The following is a 16,217-nucleotide window of genomic DNA, read 5'->3' as shown; positions in this document are numbered from 1 at the left end:
TTTTTTTTTTTTTGCACTCCAAATATCTGTTAATTACCAGACTATTGGCTTTGATATTTGAAAATTATCAGTAGATTAGTTTACTAAGCCACAAAGCAATTACCACTAGCACCCTTTTTTAGAGAAAGAAGTCAAGAAATATCCTAAAATTGGTAGCTGGTGTCATGGTCCACGCCCAATCTGAAAGGAGTGTTCTCCATCCAGTTGAGGACAGATCCCACCAGATCCTGCCCTTCATTTTTGTGAACACCTTCACACTGGCTTTTGTGCTTAGGATGTTTCAGAAAGAAAAGTAACAAGATCTGGTTTGCTTTAGTATGTTGGACAACTTTCTAATATAAACTATGAGAAAGCAATTCTGATTTAATGGAAGAGATGCCAAAAGACTTAAGATTCATGTCATTCATTATTTAGTATGTAAAACTGAGGGAAAGATCAGTGAATTGTGCTCATAGAATTTTACCCCCATGGGAGTTGGAAGGGTCAAGTCCACAGTCATTGATGGGAAAGATGAAGAAAGATGGACTCAGATCATGGGTTTCTGCTAGAATCTGTTCCTTGCTCACTATGTCAATTTTTTCTTCCACCCACCTAAGGCTGATTCTCTAGGTTAATATGGTGGAGATCATGTTTGCTGTAGTAGAGAAAGTGATGAGCTGAATCAAGTTTCTTTTGTTATACTTACTTTCTCTCTTACTGATTTGGAAGTTGCAATTCTACTTTAAGTATACTGACAATTGCTTTTGAAATAAAAGTATAAATGCACACACCTGTGTTTTTCTGTCAACATCAACATTAAAATCAAACCATTGGACTGGGGATGTGGCTCAATGGTAGCAGGCTTGCCTAGCATGTGTGAGGTTGCAGTTTGGGTTCCTAAAACCATGCACACAGCAAACTAATCAAAGCTTTATGTGTTGGGAAAACAATAGGACTTTGTACTTTGGATACTCAGTTATAATCTTTGCCTTTATTTGTGCAGTCTTTGCCAGGTCATATAAGACCTTTAAACCGCATTTGCTTTATTAAATGTTTTAATTAAACATTGCACAAATACTTGTTGAGTGCCTACCATGAACCAGGAATCAGGCTAGCTCTGGAGTTATAATAGTGAGAATTCAAACAATTCATACACACACACACACACACACACACACACACACACACACACACACAAGAATGAACCAAGGGGCACTTAATTACTGAGCCCTATTTCCAACCCTTCTTAAAAAAAAATTTTTTTTTTTTTTTTTTGAGGCAAGATCACACAAAGTTGCTCAGGGCCTCGCTTGGTTGCTAAGGCTGCCTTTGAACTTGCAATCCTCCTGCCTTAAGCTCCTGAACCACTGGGATTAGAGGTGTGTGCCATCATGCCCAGCAAACAATTCTTATATTAATAGAGGGTGGAGCAAAGCCACTAAGATATAAAGCACTGATAGATTTTTCATGATTCAACACATACTACAGATAATTATTGCTATTAATGTCCCTCCATGTTATGAGAGATCCAGCACATTTAATCCCTTCCTCCATACCTTCTCAGGTTCCAAGGTTGGTTTTTTTTAATTCATGTAGGTGCTGGGCACCGTGGCACACACCTGGAAGTCCGGCAACTCCGGAGGCTCAGGATTACAAGTCTGAGGCCCCTCTGAACATCTTGGTGAGAATTTGTCCCCAAATAAAAATTAAAAACAGTAGAGATACAGCTCAGTGGTAGAGTGGCCATGGTTCAATCCCAGTACTGGAAAAAAAAAAAAAAATTCATGTATCCTGTGTTAGTTCTTCCATGGTGAGAAAATAGCTGAGAAATACAGTTAAAAGGACAGATTCATCTCATGGTTTCTTGGCCCAGTTGCCTCTGGACCTTTAATAAGGAAGTGCTTAGTGGAGGAAACCCATGCAACTCACGGTGGATGGAAAGCAAAGAAGAGGAAGGGACCTGGGTCCCCAGACCCACACTCAAGGGCAAGTCCCTCCCCTCAACTAAATTCCCTTCATTAGGCTCTACCCATCAGTTTCTAACCATCTCCCAACAGCACCACACTCTGGTGACCAAGCCTGTTTGTCATGTGAGACTCTGGAGAACACTTCATATTCAAACGACAGCACAGCCTTCTGATTCAGCATTTTGTTTTATATATTATGTCTTCTCCTTGATGAATTAATTTTGATACCTTCACTCTTTCAACAGCATGGAAACAAAAATTATTTCAACACACTTTTTTTCTGTTCTCACTGGTTATCTACATTTTTATTACACCGCATCTTCCTTGTACTCGAGTTCTAACCAGGTGTGGTGGTGCACATCTGTAATCCCAGGAGGCTGAGGCAGGAGGATCACAAGTGCAAGGCAAGCCTTGACAACTTAGCAAACCCTGTCTCGAAATAAAAAATAAAAAGGGCTTGGGATGTAGCTCCGTGGTACAGCACCCCTGAGTTCAATCCCCTTTACTAAACACAATAGTAAAAATAACAACCAAGTAGGTACTCAGGTTCTTTATTTAGATTCCTTTCTTGGGAAAGTGGAGTACTTCTTTGTGGGTTTTTGTTTGTTTGTTTGTTTGTTTTTGTTTTGTTTCTTTTTGGTGTTCAGAGAGAAAAATGAATTGTGAACAAGCCCTTAAGGAAGACTGGGCATGGTGCAGCACACCTGTAATCACACTAGGAGCCTCTAGGAGATGGGGAAGCAGGCAGTCATAAAGCCTGAGCCACCTTTTCTTTGTGTCTGCTTCTTCTCCTACATAAACTCCCAGCCTAGGGGGAAGGTGGGTTCTAAAGGAAGAAGGCATCAGGATAGGACAGGAAATTCAACACAACGGCCCCTTACCCTGAGCAAGGGGCATCTGTGTGGGCTGCAACCTGCTCTGTCCTCTTTCCCCCCAGGCCACCTGTGAATCTGCTGGGCCCTCCCTCTTCACAGCAGATCACTCCCTCCTTTCCCATGGACCAGCTGTGGGCAAACTTGTCTCTTCAGTGTTTCAGCTGCTTTTCCTGCTCTTCCCATCCTAAAATTCTATTCCTGGGGCTAGAGAACTACAACACCCATGACCTCCCTCCAAGCTCCTTATCATCCAGGCTGCATGACACAGATCCTGACAACTGGTGACACCAGCCACTCCCACTGGCTGCCTTTGAGGGCAGGGCAGTAGGCGTGAGTGGTTGTCTGCATGGGGCAGGGTTGGCAGGGCCTGTGTGAAGGGATGTGGGCAGTGCCAGGGCTCCTGAGGTGTGCCCAAAATTAGAGACCAAAAGGCCCAGGAGCCAAGGACACAAGCTATTTACTAGAAGGACACATGGGCTCCTGATTCAAATGTGTCTGTTTGCAGCAAGTCCAGCAGCTTCTGGGCTGATATCCTGCAATCCACCAGCTCCCCATTTGTCTTCATATCCTGTAGCTTTTTTCGTAATTCTGGATACACTGAGGTTTCCCGAGCCAACCGCTGCATGTCTGTTTCCATGACACCTGCAGGATAAAAAGCAGAAGACAGCCAGAAGGTCATGGGTCCCTGCTATGTATTTGGAGAATGGGGCTGAGTGAGGTCTGGCTAGAGGCAATACCTCATCTTGGCTGAAAGGTGTGATCAGAGTGACCAAACACCCCACTGTGTCACTACTGAGTTTCAGACTCAAATTGCAAAACCACAACAAATGTGGTCTCCAACAACCAATCTCCCTGTCACTATCACCCCTCAGGAAGCAGGACCTTTGCTCTCTTTCATTTGTGGTTTCAATGTTGTGGTAGGGACAAAGCTCAGGGCCTTACATATCCTAAGTACATACTTAACCAACTCTAGGCCTGTAGCACCTTCTCTTGACTTTCTCAATTTTACCAATGAAGTATTTAAAACCCCTGTGCTCAATGTTTATAGCAGTTCGATTCACAATAGTGAAACTTTGGAACCAACCTAGATGCCCTTCAACAGATGAATGGATAAAAAAAAAATGTGGTATATACCCAATGGAATATTACTCAGCCTTAAAAGGAATGGAATTATGGCATTTGCAGGTAAATGGATGGAACTGGAGACTATCATGCTGTGTGAAATAAGCCAATCCCAAAACCAAAGGCCCAAATGTTTTCTCTGATAAGCAGATGCTGACCCATAGTGGGGGGGTGGATAGGGAAGATGAAGGAATTTTGGATTGTACAGAGGGTAGTGAGGGAAGATTGGTGAGTGCAGAGGAGAATGACAGTAGATTGTGAGACAGAAATTATTACCCTATATACATGTATGAAAGACTTCTTTTAAAGAAAAATCACTGTCAAAAAAAAGTTAGGGTTGGGGCTGTAGCTGTGTGGCAGACACTTGCCTAACACATGTGAGGTACTTTCAATACTCAGCAGCACCACATAAAAATAAGTAAATAAAAGTATTCTTTTAAAAAAAGTTAATGAAAATTAATTAATTAATTAATTAATTAAACCCCTGTGCCCTCCTCCTTGTCTCCCTGTGCCCACAGCCAACCAGCACCAGGCAGGACCCTTCTGCCCCTGTGTACCCTGACAACCAGGCCCTTCCTGCTCACGACGCCCTGGTTCTCTCTCCCTGTTTCACTCTTGGGCTGTAATCTAATTTTTCTAAAGTATCATACCCATTATCTGCTGAATGGGGCTTCCCAAGAGCCTGTCCAAGAACTCAAGGTCCTCTTACCTGCTCCCCTCTGTGCACACCCAGCTTCCAGCCAAACTGCAAGGCCTAATACACTTTCCCTCCTTTTCCTGCACTGCTGGGACATGTCTAACCTGCAAACATCCACACAGCACCATGGGACAACACTGAGTCTAGCTACCTCCAGTAAAGCCATTCCTGGTCTCCCTCCAAAAGGAATCCTTTCCCTTCATGAAATCTTGGGCGCACGTTCTATTCTCCACAGAGGAATCACAACAGAATTTGGAGTTAATGATCCTGGGGGACAGAAATTCACAGAATCTCAGACCTGGAAAGAGCATCACCTTCCTGATTTTCAAACACCTTCCAATCGTGGGTGCATCCTGATGACAAGGAACATGCTACCTTTCCAAACAGCCCACTCTATATTTGAACGCCTGTTAGAACATCCTTCCAGAGAGTGAAATGACACTCAGACTGGTCTCTGCCTTTGTTCAGGCCCTGGGGAGCTCCTACAAGTCTCAGCTCTCTCACAATGCCCAGACTCCTGACATTGAACCTAGCCATGTGGCCATCTGCCATCTCAGCTCCTAGCTGTAAGTGACATTTGGTCATGTGGTCTGAGTGAGCTCTAGGCTGAGCTGCAGGTGATGAGCTGGGATGTTGGTTCCAGAATTCCTGTGTGGGTCTGTGGGGTGGAGCATGGAGAACATGAGAAGTAGACATGGTGCTGATCACACATTGAAAGCAGGGTAGAATCCTGGTTTTGCCACATCCGGGCTTTGTGGAGCCCACTCTAAATCTCTGTCCCCAGGACACAAACCTGCATCTCTACCTAAGCTGCTCAGACATTAGACCACAGCTCTGTCACACCTTCTAACTCCAGGAACTTCAAGTCTAGAATAAAGGCCCTGGCACTGTGGTATCTGGGTGGAGAGGGCAGACACTAGACCAGTGTCTCAAGACCCCATACCCATCATCTTCCATGAGCACAGGGAACCATCTTAATCATCCCAGCAGCCCCCATCCCCAGGGTTCTGGCCCAGTTCAGCCTAGACTCTCACCACTCAACAACATCTGTCTGCATGTCACTCAGTTAACATGCTCTGCAGACCCACCCTGGACTAGCTTTGCTAGCTAGCTGCTGGCACACAGATGAACAGGGGTTCCCATCAGGTACACCTAGGAAGGTAACACAGTGTGACAAGTCCCATGGAACAAGTAGAAGTTGTAGCAATTAGACAATACTTCACTGCTGAGGGTCGTTTCCACAGGCACTACCTCATTTAGCTCCCTGGGAGACAGGTAGCATCTTTCCCATTCCACATGAAGAGGGAAGCTTGGGGCCCAGAATTCAATCCCCACTGTTCTCCCAAACTTGATCTATATCTCAGGCTTCCCTGTCCCAACTCTAGTCCAGGCAACTCCCTACTCTCTCTGCATCCCCTGCTGCTGCCAGCTCTACTTCCTTGGAATCCACGTTTCACCTGAGGGGTGAGGGTCAGGAGTCGGGAACAACATACTTTGTGGGTGCTTCCAAAAGGAGAAAGGAGACAGGCCCTTTGTCCAGTCCACTGTGAGGAACCAGCCAGTTCTGGGAACAGTGATGGTAGCACCTTCCACCTACCTGGGTCATAGCTCAGCACCCTCACACTAGGTTCCTCTGCAGCCAGGACCTGGAACATCATTGTACGGGCAGCCTTTCCTGCACAGTACAATGCCCAGCCCTTGTAGGGCTTCAGGGCACAGATGGATGAGATGTTAACCACAGTCCTGCTCAAGCCAGGACGTTCTGGGAAGGCCTTCAGGAGGCTGGAAGTCAGGCAGAGTGTGGAAGTCAAGTTCATAGCCCAGTAGCTGTTTGCTTCTGCTGGGTCACCCAGGTTCAGGAAGCCTTTGGAAACATCCCCAAGAGTGGCTGAAAAACAAGAGGTAGAAATAACTCAGTGAAGCACCAGTAGGTAGCCTTGTGGTAGAGCACTTGCCTAGCACAGGAGAGGTCCTGGGTTCAATCCCCAGCACCTGGGGGTGCGGGAAGCAAAAGAAGTCACCCAACATGGCAGGGGCTTTCTCCTCCCACAGCACTGCCCCATTTCCTCCAGAGAAGCCCTTCCCATCCAGATCTAGAGCAAGCATCTGCTTAGCACTTCCCAAAGTGTTTCACACTTCTCCAGCTCTGCAGAAAGACTAACTAGTGGGGAGGAGACCACCCACCCAGGCTGTCCACTGACAATGCACTGGCCCTGCTCTGGCATTGGATAGTCAGGGCTGTTGGGGCAAACTCTAGGGGGAGTTTGGAGAAGCAAAGCAATTTGAGAACACCATGCTTTGACTCAGGTCCTGGCTAGAGGACACTGTGCAAGGAGTTCTGATAAGTTCTATGGACACTTTAGAAAACTTAATTGGGCAAACCGTTGTCAGGACAAGGGGCGGCAGCTCTGAGGGCACCCGGCCTTCCTCCTGAACATTAGGCCTCTGTGTGCCCCTGAGGCTGTGTAAATGAGATCCACTTTATGCTTTGAATATAGCCCTTGCTGCTCTGCCACTGCAACTCATTTTTAAAATGGACATTTTTTTTTTTTTTTTTTTTTTTTTTTTTCCTGTCTCTCTACTCCTCCCAAATCTCGGGAAAAAAACAAACAAAAAACCAACCAAACCAACCAAATAAACAAACAAAAAAAAACTGGATTGCTTTTCTTCCCCATCTTAGGCAGATTTTCCCACCACAGAAACTAAGTAATCTAGGCTGTGGGATGGTACCAAAAGGTCTCAGAAATGACTATCTCCCAAATTAACAGAGAACACATGAAATGCAGCCTTGAATTACCACTTTAAAAGTCCCCAGTTCCTGCTGATGGGCAGAATCACAGCTTTGGAACAGGAGTCCCCTGTGTTTCTCCTTTGCTATCAAAGCAATAAACCTTTCTCCTCTTCTCAAAACCTTGTCCTCCTTTATTGGATTGACATCCGGAACAAGGACTGAACTTTCAGGCAACAGCTGAACTACCCGTACTCTGGACTCTGGCCGCCTAGTGTGCCCACCTAGGAACCGCCCTTACTGTCCCCAGCGGGGTAGGGAGAGACCGCTTAAATGCAGAAGCCACCGCCCCGTCTCACCCGCATTGTTTATAAGCAGCAGGCGCTGAAGCCCTTCGGGTCTGGGGAGGTCGCGCAGGACTCCGAGCAGCTGCTGCAAGCCGGCGTCCGAGCCCAGGTCGGCGGGCACCGGCACCACGCGCAGGCCAGGGTGCTCCGCCACCAGCTCTGTCTCCAGCTGCCTGAGCGCCTCCTGGTTGCGAGCGGTTGGGAGCAACATCGAACCGGGTGACAGCAGCCGGGCCAGGAGTGTGGCCAGCGCGCGGCCGAAGCCACGGGAGGCCCCAGTGAGCACGCACAGTGTGCGGCCGAAGCCGCCTTCCTTGCGGATCCCACCTTCCATGCCGCTGATCTCCGCTGGCGGGAGCGGGATTCCAGACCCTTAAGGCCTTGGAAGGGGCGGAGACAGTGGGAGGAGCCGCGGAGCAGGGCGGAGACGAAACCTGAGTTTTCAGGTTCCCAGTGCTGGAACTGATTCCCTGGGTCCCTGTTGTCACAAGTGGAGAAATGGGAGTGCAGGTTTGACAGGAGCCTGAGCGATTAGGTAACCAACCAGGAAGTGCTGGGAGCTGGTCCCAAGCTGTTGGCCGGGTTCCCAGCGCTCTTGTTTCTCACTGTGTCACTCCAAGTGGCTAAACCGCTAAACCACCTGCTAGGACAGGGCTGTGCAATTTCCTTCCAGCTTCACACACTACTTCCTTGCACTCCTGACCTCCTCCAGTGTAGGTCGCCTTGCTCCAGGCCTCCTATCCTTGGACGTGACCAGTCCTGAAGGAAGCCCTGCCTGCGTAGGGTTGGGGTACCTGCTGGGCTTATTAGCCACGCTGCCTGTGCAGAGCAGTCAGTGCCCAGCTCTGAGTTACTCCATGATGTAAAGAACGGAAGTTTTCAGGCTGTGCCTAAACCTGAGTTACTCCATTTTGTACAGCAGTAGTTTGCCATGAGCCATCCCATTTAAAGTTCAAGTGCCAAGGTAGAATGACTCTAGACCTTGTTTGTAAAAGGATACCACCACCATGAGCCCAGCAGGACATTAAGGCACAAATTGGTAAACTACTTATATGTGCCAATTAGCAAACTAAATCAAAAAGTACCTGGACACATGGACATCCAAATCATATCAGGAACACCAGACACAGGAGTGAATCAAACTCCTCAGGTGTAACCTCCTCACCTATAAAAGACCCATAAAGGGAGGACCCACCTGAAACAGGACACGGGGAGTTGTACCCTGACCCTTGCCCAGGAAAATCAGCACAGCCATGATCCTCTGTCCTGGGGCTTCAGCAGAGCATGTTTTCCCCTGCCCATGAAGACCACCCAAGGCTCACTTAGGACACTCTGAAACTGAAACTGCTGTCCTGCATGCTTTGGCACCCTCTGCTTTGACAACTCTGCAGCATGGGGTCATTAAAATCCTTCTCTGACCACCTACAGTGACTCTGACTCTGGTTTTCTCTCTCATCCTGTGCTCCTGGCTCAGCATTTTGTACCTTGTGGCCTTCTCACCCCTTTCTTAGTCTTTCTGTCACCTATGTGTGTACATCATTGTGTGAAGTATGATATCAGAAGTTATGATTATGATACTGGTGATGAGAATCAGTGAGGCCTAGTTCCAGGTCCCTAGATGTGAAGATTGAACACCCGAGAAACTCCAAGGCAAGGGTAGAAAGCAGGTTTCTGTCAAACAATAGAACAGAGATAGATCTCTGCAGACAGGGGCCCACAGCTGGTTGCCAAGGAAGTGGGGGTGTCCTGCTCCCTTTATACATTGTAGATTTCCTTTGTTCTCATGGCCTCTCCTCCTCCCATCCTGCCTATGTGACCAGAAGGTGGGCCAAAGGTGGAGTGATCCAGGCAGGATTGAGTGGTCCAGAGGCATCCGGGCCAGAGAAAACAGGTCTGTGAAAGCAATCTCCTCCTGAGTTCTCTGGACATTTGTGGAACTCCTGCTCTGTGCCAGCCTTTGAAGAAAAGGAGGGAACGATGAGAGATGACTGAAAGTCAGAAATCCACTCTTTGGAAATAGGTGCTTCTATGGGAGCCATTTGGGAAAAGCCCCCAAGGGCAGTGGTTTGCTTAGTCTTACGGAGCCTCAAAAGTTCTTCCCTTCCTAGGAAGATGCTTATTGCCTCCCACTACCGCACCATGTCCCCACACTGCCAGTCCCACAAGCAATATCTCAGCGGCAACACAGCCCATAGAATTCCTTTGAAAGTGGCACAAAATTTCCTAAATTAGCCTACACATTGAAGTCACTGAGGAATTTCATAACTACGGGGTCTCACTGAGTTGAACTGAGGAATTGTAATAAGATCTCCAGCTGATTCTCATGTACAAGTCTGGGAACCACTGCAGTAGCAATTGACAGAAATGTGGGTTTTTAATTTCTTTTCCTTGCATCATTTCTTTTTTCGTTTGTGTGTGTGTGTGTGTGTGTGTGTGTGTGTGGCCCTGTGCATGCTAGGTGAGCACTCTACCAACTGAGCTACATCCCCAGCCTTATCTGAGTTTTTTCCCTTTTGTTGTTTTGTTTTTTGGTGCTAGGGCTTGAACCCAGGGGCACTTTATCACAGAGCTACATCCCCAATCTCTGTATGTTTTATTTTGAGACAGGATCTCACTATTTGCTGAGCCTGGCCTGGAATTTGTGATCCTTCCAACTCAGCCTTTGAAGTCACCGGGGTTACGAGCATACATGACCAGTCCAGCAGTAGTATGTTTTTAAAGTACAAAGGTAAGAAATATACAAAAATAGTGTTAAAAGCCTAACTCTGATAAAGGTCATTAGTAGAGAAATTGGTGAATGTTGCCTAAGATCTGTAGGATTAATTTCTAGCATTGTATCTTTCTCTGCTTTTGACTAGTGAGCTGTTGTTATATTTTTGGAAATACAGTGAGGTATGTAGAGGTAAAGGGGTATCCTATCTTCAACACACTCTCAAATGACTTAGAAAAAATAGAACGAACAAAGCAAGAGTGGTTCAATGTAAATATTTAGAAAATCTTGATTAAAGCTATTCAGGAGGCTTTTTTGTGTCCCCCTCCTGCCTTGGCATACTGGGGATTGAACCCAGGGTTCAATTCTGGAAGGACGCGTATGTGGCATTTTGTCGAAGACAGACATGCCAAACAGGCCCTTGGAGACTAGGGTTCTGCCGTGCCCCATCAAAGGAGGTCAACATGGCATGTGCCTTTATGGCCACTCAGGAACTCAGGCCCCATACTCCTTATCCTGTGCTCTGTGAACAGGATGTTCTGCGTTTGGTAAAATAGCTCTTCTGTGACTTGTGAGCCTGTTATCTCCTGGGTTCGCAGAATTGTTTGTTACTTCCTGTTACCGACCAATAATCTGCCAAATAGGCTAGTAACTTCTTATGTAAGACTTAACTTTTAGGATGTATGGCTAGCTTAACTGCAAGCATATAAAGGACAGTGTTTCACTCAATAGAGACAGAAGTAGCTTGCTATGTGACAAATGCTCCATCTCTCCCAAATAAAGCTCTTCTCAGACCTCAGTGCACAGAGACTGAGTTCCTTTTCCATGGTATGCCTCAGGGGTTGGCACTGGGATACCGTAACCCACTGATCCTACCTCATAGTTGCAGCCACAAGCAACATCAGGGGTGTTCTATGAAGGGTTATGGAAAATAATATTGCTACAAGATAGCTCCCTAAGAAAAGCAGAGAGAGGGTGCAGCTGGGGAGGAGGAAGGGTAAACTAGCCAAGCATTAACCTCCAGTATATCCTTTCCTAATAACAATGGGCTCTGAAGGAAGGGGTGGATACTGAATGCTGGGCTCTGGACTTTGACCTTCTTCCATTTCAGTTTAGTCCCAAATGTATACACAGTAACTATAGAAATGCTGGGAAACAATGAATTCCAGAGAAAGAAAAGCAATGGGTGAGATTTGAGTACTCATCCCTCTGGATCTGGGCTCCTATCTCTCCAGGTAACAATGAGTTTCAACCTTTTTTACAACTGCCTTCCTGAGTTAAAGTGTTGATGTGTATATCTAGCCCCTGACTGTGCAAAGGACACGTCCACAGTTTCCAATGATTAAACCACCCTCGTTGTACCCCCATAAAACTAAAATCCCATCTGTAACCAATGGCCGTTTCGCATCCAGAAAATGAGTCCCTATGGTATTAGCACAAAAAGCCCAGGGCGGACACAAACTTCACAAATCAGCTCAGCTGTTTATTCAGGAGCAAAGCTGCACACAGGAACAGGGAATGTAGGGATGAAATGGCGTCGGTGGAGCCACTTTTCTGGTTGAAAATGAGCCACTGAACAAAGAAAGGGACTGGGTTTAAATAGTTTATTTTTGAGGAGTGGTCTAGTGAGCATATCAGTTTGGGCACTCAGGAAAGAGGTTTGTGAGAATTTAAAAATTTGTTTTTACTAAGCCTGGAGAATAATGGAGGGTCTGGGGTCAGCATTCAGTATTTATCTCCTTTCCTTCAGGGAACCATTGTACTGTCACTGGGAAATGATGTATTTGGGAAAGGATCAATGCTTTGGTTTCCTTTCTAGGGATTGTTCTGTCATTGGGAAGGAACACATTGAGAAAGCTATCAATGTGTGGCTTCCTTTTTCACTCCCTTTCCTCAGGCCTCACTGTTCTGGGGTTTTTTCATTTTTCATATCCAATATATGGTGCCTGAGTCAGAAAATGAATAAACGGCTTCTCTGAACGTGTTGTGGCTCTGCTCCATCATTTTGCACTTATGTTTTTGGTTTCTTGATCAGAAAATGGGTATAAGGTAATATTTTCCCTACAATGTCTCTCCAAACCTCATTCCCTTTTTCAACAATTAAGTTAAATGGCTGAAGAGGAGTGGGGAGTGATCGTTCAGGGTCTGGCACCCCTATGGCCCTCTTACATTGGGAGGAGGAATCCCTCCAGCCACCACTACTGCTATAGCTGAATGCCCAAGGTGACTGTGCACACCCTAACCTACAAAAAGAGACCCTTCAACCTCTCAAGCATAAGGCTACTGAACACTGGGAGGTTTCATTAGTATATGAATGTTATACTGCAGATTTTCTTTTTTCTCCTTTTTAAAAAATTTAAGTTTTTATTTCTTTACTTTTCTTGCTCTCTTTTCCTTTTGTTTACCTGTTCCCTCAGAGTCGCTTTCTCCCTTTTTTGAATGCTAACATCCAATTTCTTTTGATTACACTCTCACCCTATTTTCTAGAACTTCTGTATATTCTTTTCTTATCCCATTAACAGCCACATCCTACATCCCTCTGCGTCCTCTTTGTCCTCCATTTGAAACTGCAGACCTTATTGCAAACCTGTTTGTTTTACCGAAGATATTTGAACTCATTCTATTTTCTTTGACAATCTTGTTATTGTCCTCATAGGGGCTATTTGGTCTAGGATTGCATAGTGTCTGATTTGGGCACTGCTAATATTGATCTCCCCTTAAAGAAAGGGTTTTGGAAACCCATACGGCCACTATAAGCCTACAGGGGGAAATCTGCGATACCCCAGATCTGCACTACTAGAGGACAGATACATGAACAACATGAAAAAACAAGGGAAGAAAATGATCCAAACAAATCTAGATTCGATAGTAATAGAATCCAATGACAGTATGTTAGAAGAAATGTCAGAAAAGGACTTCAGATTATACATGATTAAGATGATTTGCGAAGCAAAGGATGAGATTAGAGAACAAATGCAGGCAATGAATGATAATACCAATCAGCTGAAAGAGCACCTGCAGGAAGCAAAAGATCATTTCAACAAAGAGATAGAAATTCTCAAAAAAAAAAAAAAAAAAAAAAAAAAGGAAATTATTGAAATGAAGGAGACAATAAACCAAATAAAAAACTCAATGGAAAGCATCACCAAAAGACTAGACCACTTGGAAGACAGAACCTCAGACAATGAAGACAAAACTTAAATGGAACCTTCTCGAAAATAGACCATATGTTATGACACAAAGCAGCCCTTAGGAAATGCAAAAAAATAGAGATACTACCTTGTGTTCTGTCAGATCATAATGGACTGAGAGTAGAAATCAATGACAAAATAAAAAACAGAAATTACTCCAACACTTGGAGACTAAATAATATGCTATTGAATGAAACATGGATAACAAAAACATCAGGGAGGAGATAAAAAAATTCTTAGAGGTCAATGAGAATGACAATACAACATATCAAAATCTCTGGGACACTATGAAAGTGGTACTAAGAGGAAAATTCATTGCATGGAGCACATTCCAGAAAAGAATGAAAAGTCAACAACTAAATGACCTAACATTACAGCTCAAAGCACTAGAAAAAGAAGAACAGAATAACAGCAAAAGTAGTAGAAGACAGGAAATCATTAAAATCAGAGCTGAAATCAATGAAATTGAAACAAAAGAAACAATTCGAAAAATTGACAAAACAAAAAGTTGGTTCTTTGAGAAAGTAAACAAAATAGATAAACCCGTAGCCACACTAACAAAGAGAAGGAGAGAGAAGACTCAAATTACTAAAATACATGATGCAAAAGGATATATCACGACAGACACCACTGAGATAGAGAACATAATGAGAAGCTACTTTGAAAATCTGTATTCCAACAAAATAGAAACTACTGAAGACATTGACAAATTTCTAGAGACAGATGCTGCTCCCAAACTGAACCAGGAGGACATACACAATTTAAACAGATCAATATCAAGCAATGAAATAGAAGAAGCCATTAAAAATCTACCATCCAAGAAAAGCCCAGGACCAGATGAATTCTCAGCTGAGTTCTACAAGACCTTCAAGAAGAACTCATTCCAATACTTCTCAAAGTATTCCAGGAAATAGAAAAGGAGGGTACCCTACCGAACTCATTCTATGAAGCTAATATCACCCTCATACCCAAACCAGGAAAAGACACATCAAGGAAAGAAAATTTTAGACCAATATCCTTGATGAATATAGATGCAAAGATCCTTAACAAAATATTGGCAAACTGTATCCAAAAACATATTAAGAATATCGTGCAGCATGATCAAGTGGTGTTCATCCCTGGAATGCAAGGATGGTTTAACATCTGTAAATCAATAAACGTAATCCATCATGTCAATAGACTTAAGGATAAGAATCATATGGTTATTTCAATTGATGCAGAAAAAGCATTCCACAAAATACAACACCTGTTCATGCTCAAAACACTAGAAAAAATAGGGATAGTAGGAACATACCTGAACATTGTAAAGGCTATTTATGTTAAGCACATGGCCAACATCATTCTTAATGGAGAAACACTGAAACCATTCCCTTTAAAAACGGGAACAAGACAGGGATGTCCTCTTTCACCATTTCTATTCAACATTGTCCTTGAAACTCTAGCCAGAGCAATTAGGCAGACCAAAGAAATTAAAGGGATACAAATAGGAAAAGAGGAACTTAAGCTGTCACTATTTGTGGATGACATGATTATATATCTAGAGGATCCAAAAGCCTCCTCCAGAAAACTTCTAGACCTCATCAATGATTTCAGCAAAATAGCAGGCTATAAAATCAACACACATAAATCTACAGCATTTTTATACTCAAGCAATGAAACAGCTGAAAGGGAAATGAGGAAAACAACCCCATTTGCAATAGCCTCAAAAGAAAAATAAAATACTTGGGAATCAATCTAACCAAAGAGGTAAAAGATCTCTACAAGGAAAACTAGAAAACACTGAAGAAAGAAATTGAGGAAGACCTTAGAAGATGTAAAGATCTCCCATGTTCTTGGATAGGCAGAATTAATATTGTCAAAATGGCCATACTACCAAAAGTGCTATACAGATTCAATGCAATTCCAATTAAAATCCCAATGACGTACCTTACAGAAATAGAGCAAGCAATCATGAAATTCATCTGGAAGAATAAGAAACCCAGAATAGCAAAAGCAATCCTTAGCAGGAAGAATGAAACAGGGGGTATCGCAATACCAGAATTTCAACTATACTACAAAGCAATAGTAACAAAAACAGCATGGTATTGGCACCAAAATAGACAGGTAGATCAATGGTACAGAATAGAGGACACGGACACAAACCCAAATAAATACAATTTTCTAATACTAGATAAAGGTGCCCAAAATATGCAATGGAGAAAAGATAGCCTCTTCAACAAATGGTGCTGGGAAAACTGGAAATCCATATGCAACAGAATGAAACCAAACCCCTCTCTCTCACCCTGCACAAAACTCAACTCACAATGGATCAAGGACCTTGAAATCAGACCAGAGACCCTGCATCTTATAGAAGAAAAAGTAGGTCCAAATCTTCACCTTGTTGGCTTAGGATCAGACTTCCTTAACAGGACTCCCATAGCACAAGAAATAAAAGCAAGAATCAATAACTGGGATAGATTCAAACTAAAAAGCTTTCTCTCAGCAAAGGAAACTATCAGCAATGCGAAGAGAGAGCCTACAGAGTGGGAGAATATCTTTGCCACTCATACTTCAGATAGAGCACTAATTTCCAGAATATATAAAGAACTCAAAAAACTCTAC

The 16,217-nt window shown here is 44.1% G+C and overlaps 1 protein-coding gene across 1 annotated transcript; it reads right to left on the bottom strand.

The window, feature by feature from the left end:
- Window positions 1–2,480: 2,480 nt before the first annotated feature.
- LOC306644456 (sepiapterin reductase-like) lies at window positions 2,481–8,064 on the bottom strand. The gene is made up of 3 exons (XM_079111471.1): window positions 7,728–8,064; window positions 6,238–6,528; window positions 2,481–3,463 (listed from the first exon to the last, which is right to left on the bottom strand). Exons 1-3 carry the CDS (start codon window positions 8,047–8,049, stop codon window positions 3,282–3,284), a joined length of 795 nt encoding a protein of 264 aa, XP_078967597.1. The 5' UTR covers window positions 8,050–8,064; the 3' UTR covers window positions 2,481–3,281.
- Window positions 8,065–16,217: the final 8,153 nt, after the last annotated feature.

This window comes from Sciurus vulgaris (assembly GCF_902686455.1).
Source record: "Sciurus vulgaris genome assembly, chromosome: 14".
NCBI classification, from domain to species: domain Eukaryota; kingdom Metazoa; phylum Chordata; class Mammalia; order Rodentia; family Sciuridae; genus Sciurus; species Sciurus vulgaris.
This window is presented reverse-complemented; position numbering and strand designations above follow the sequence as displayed.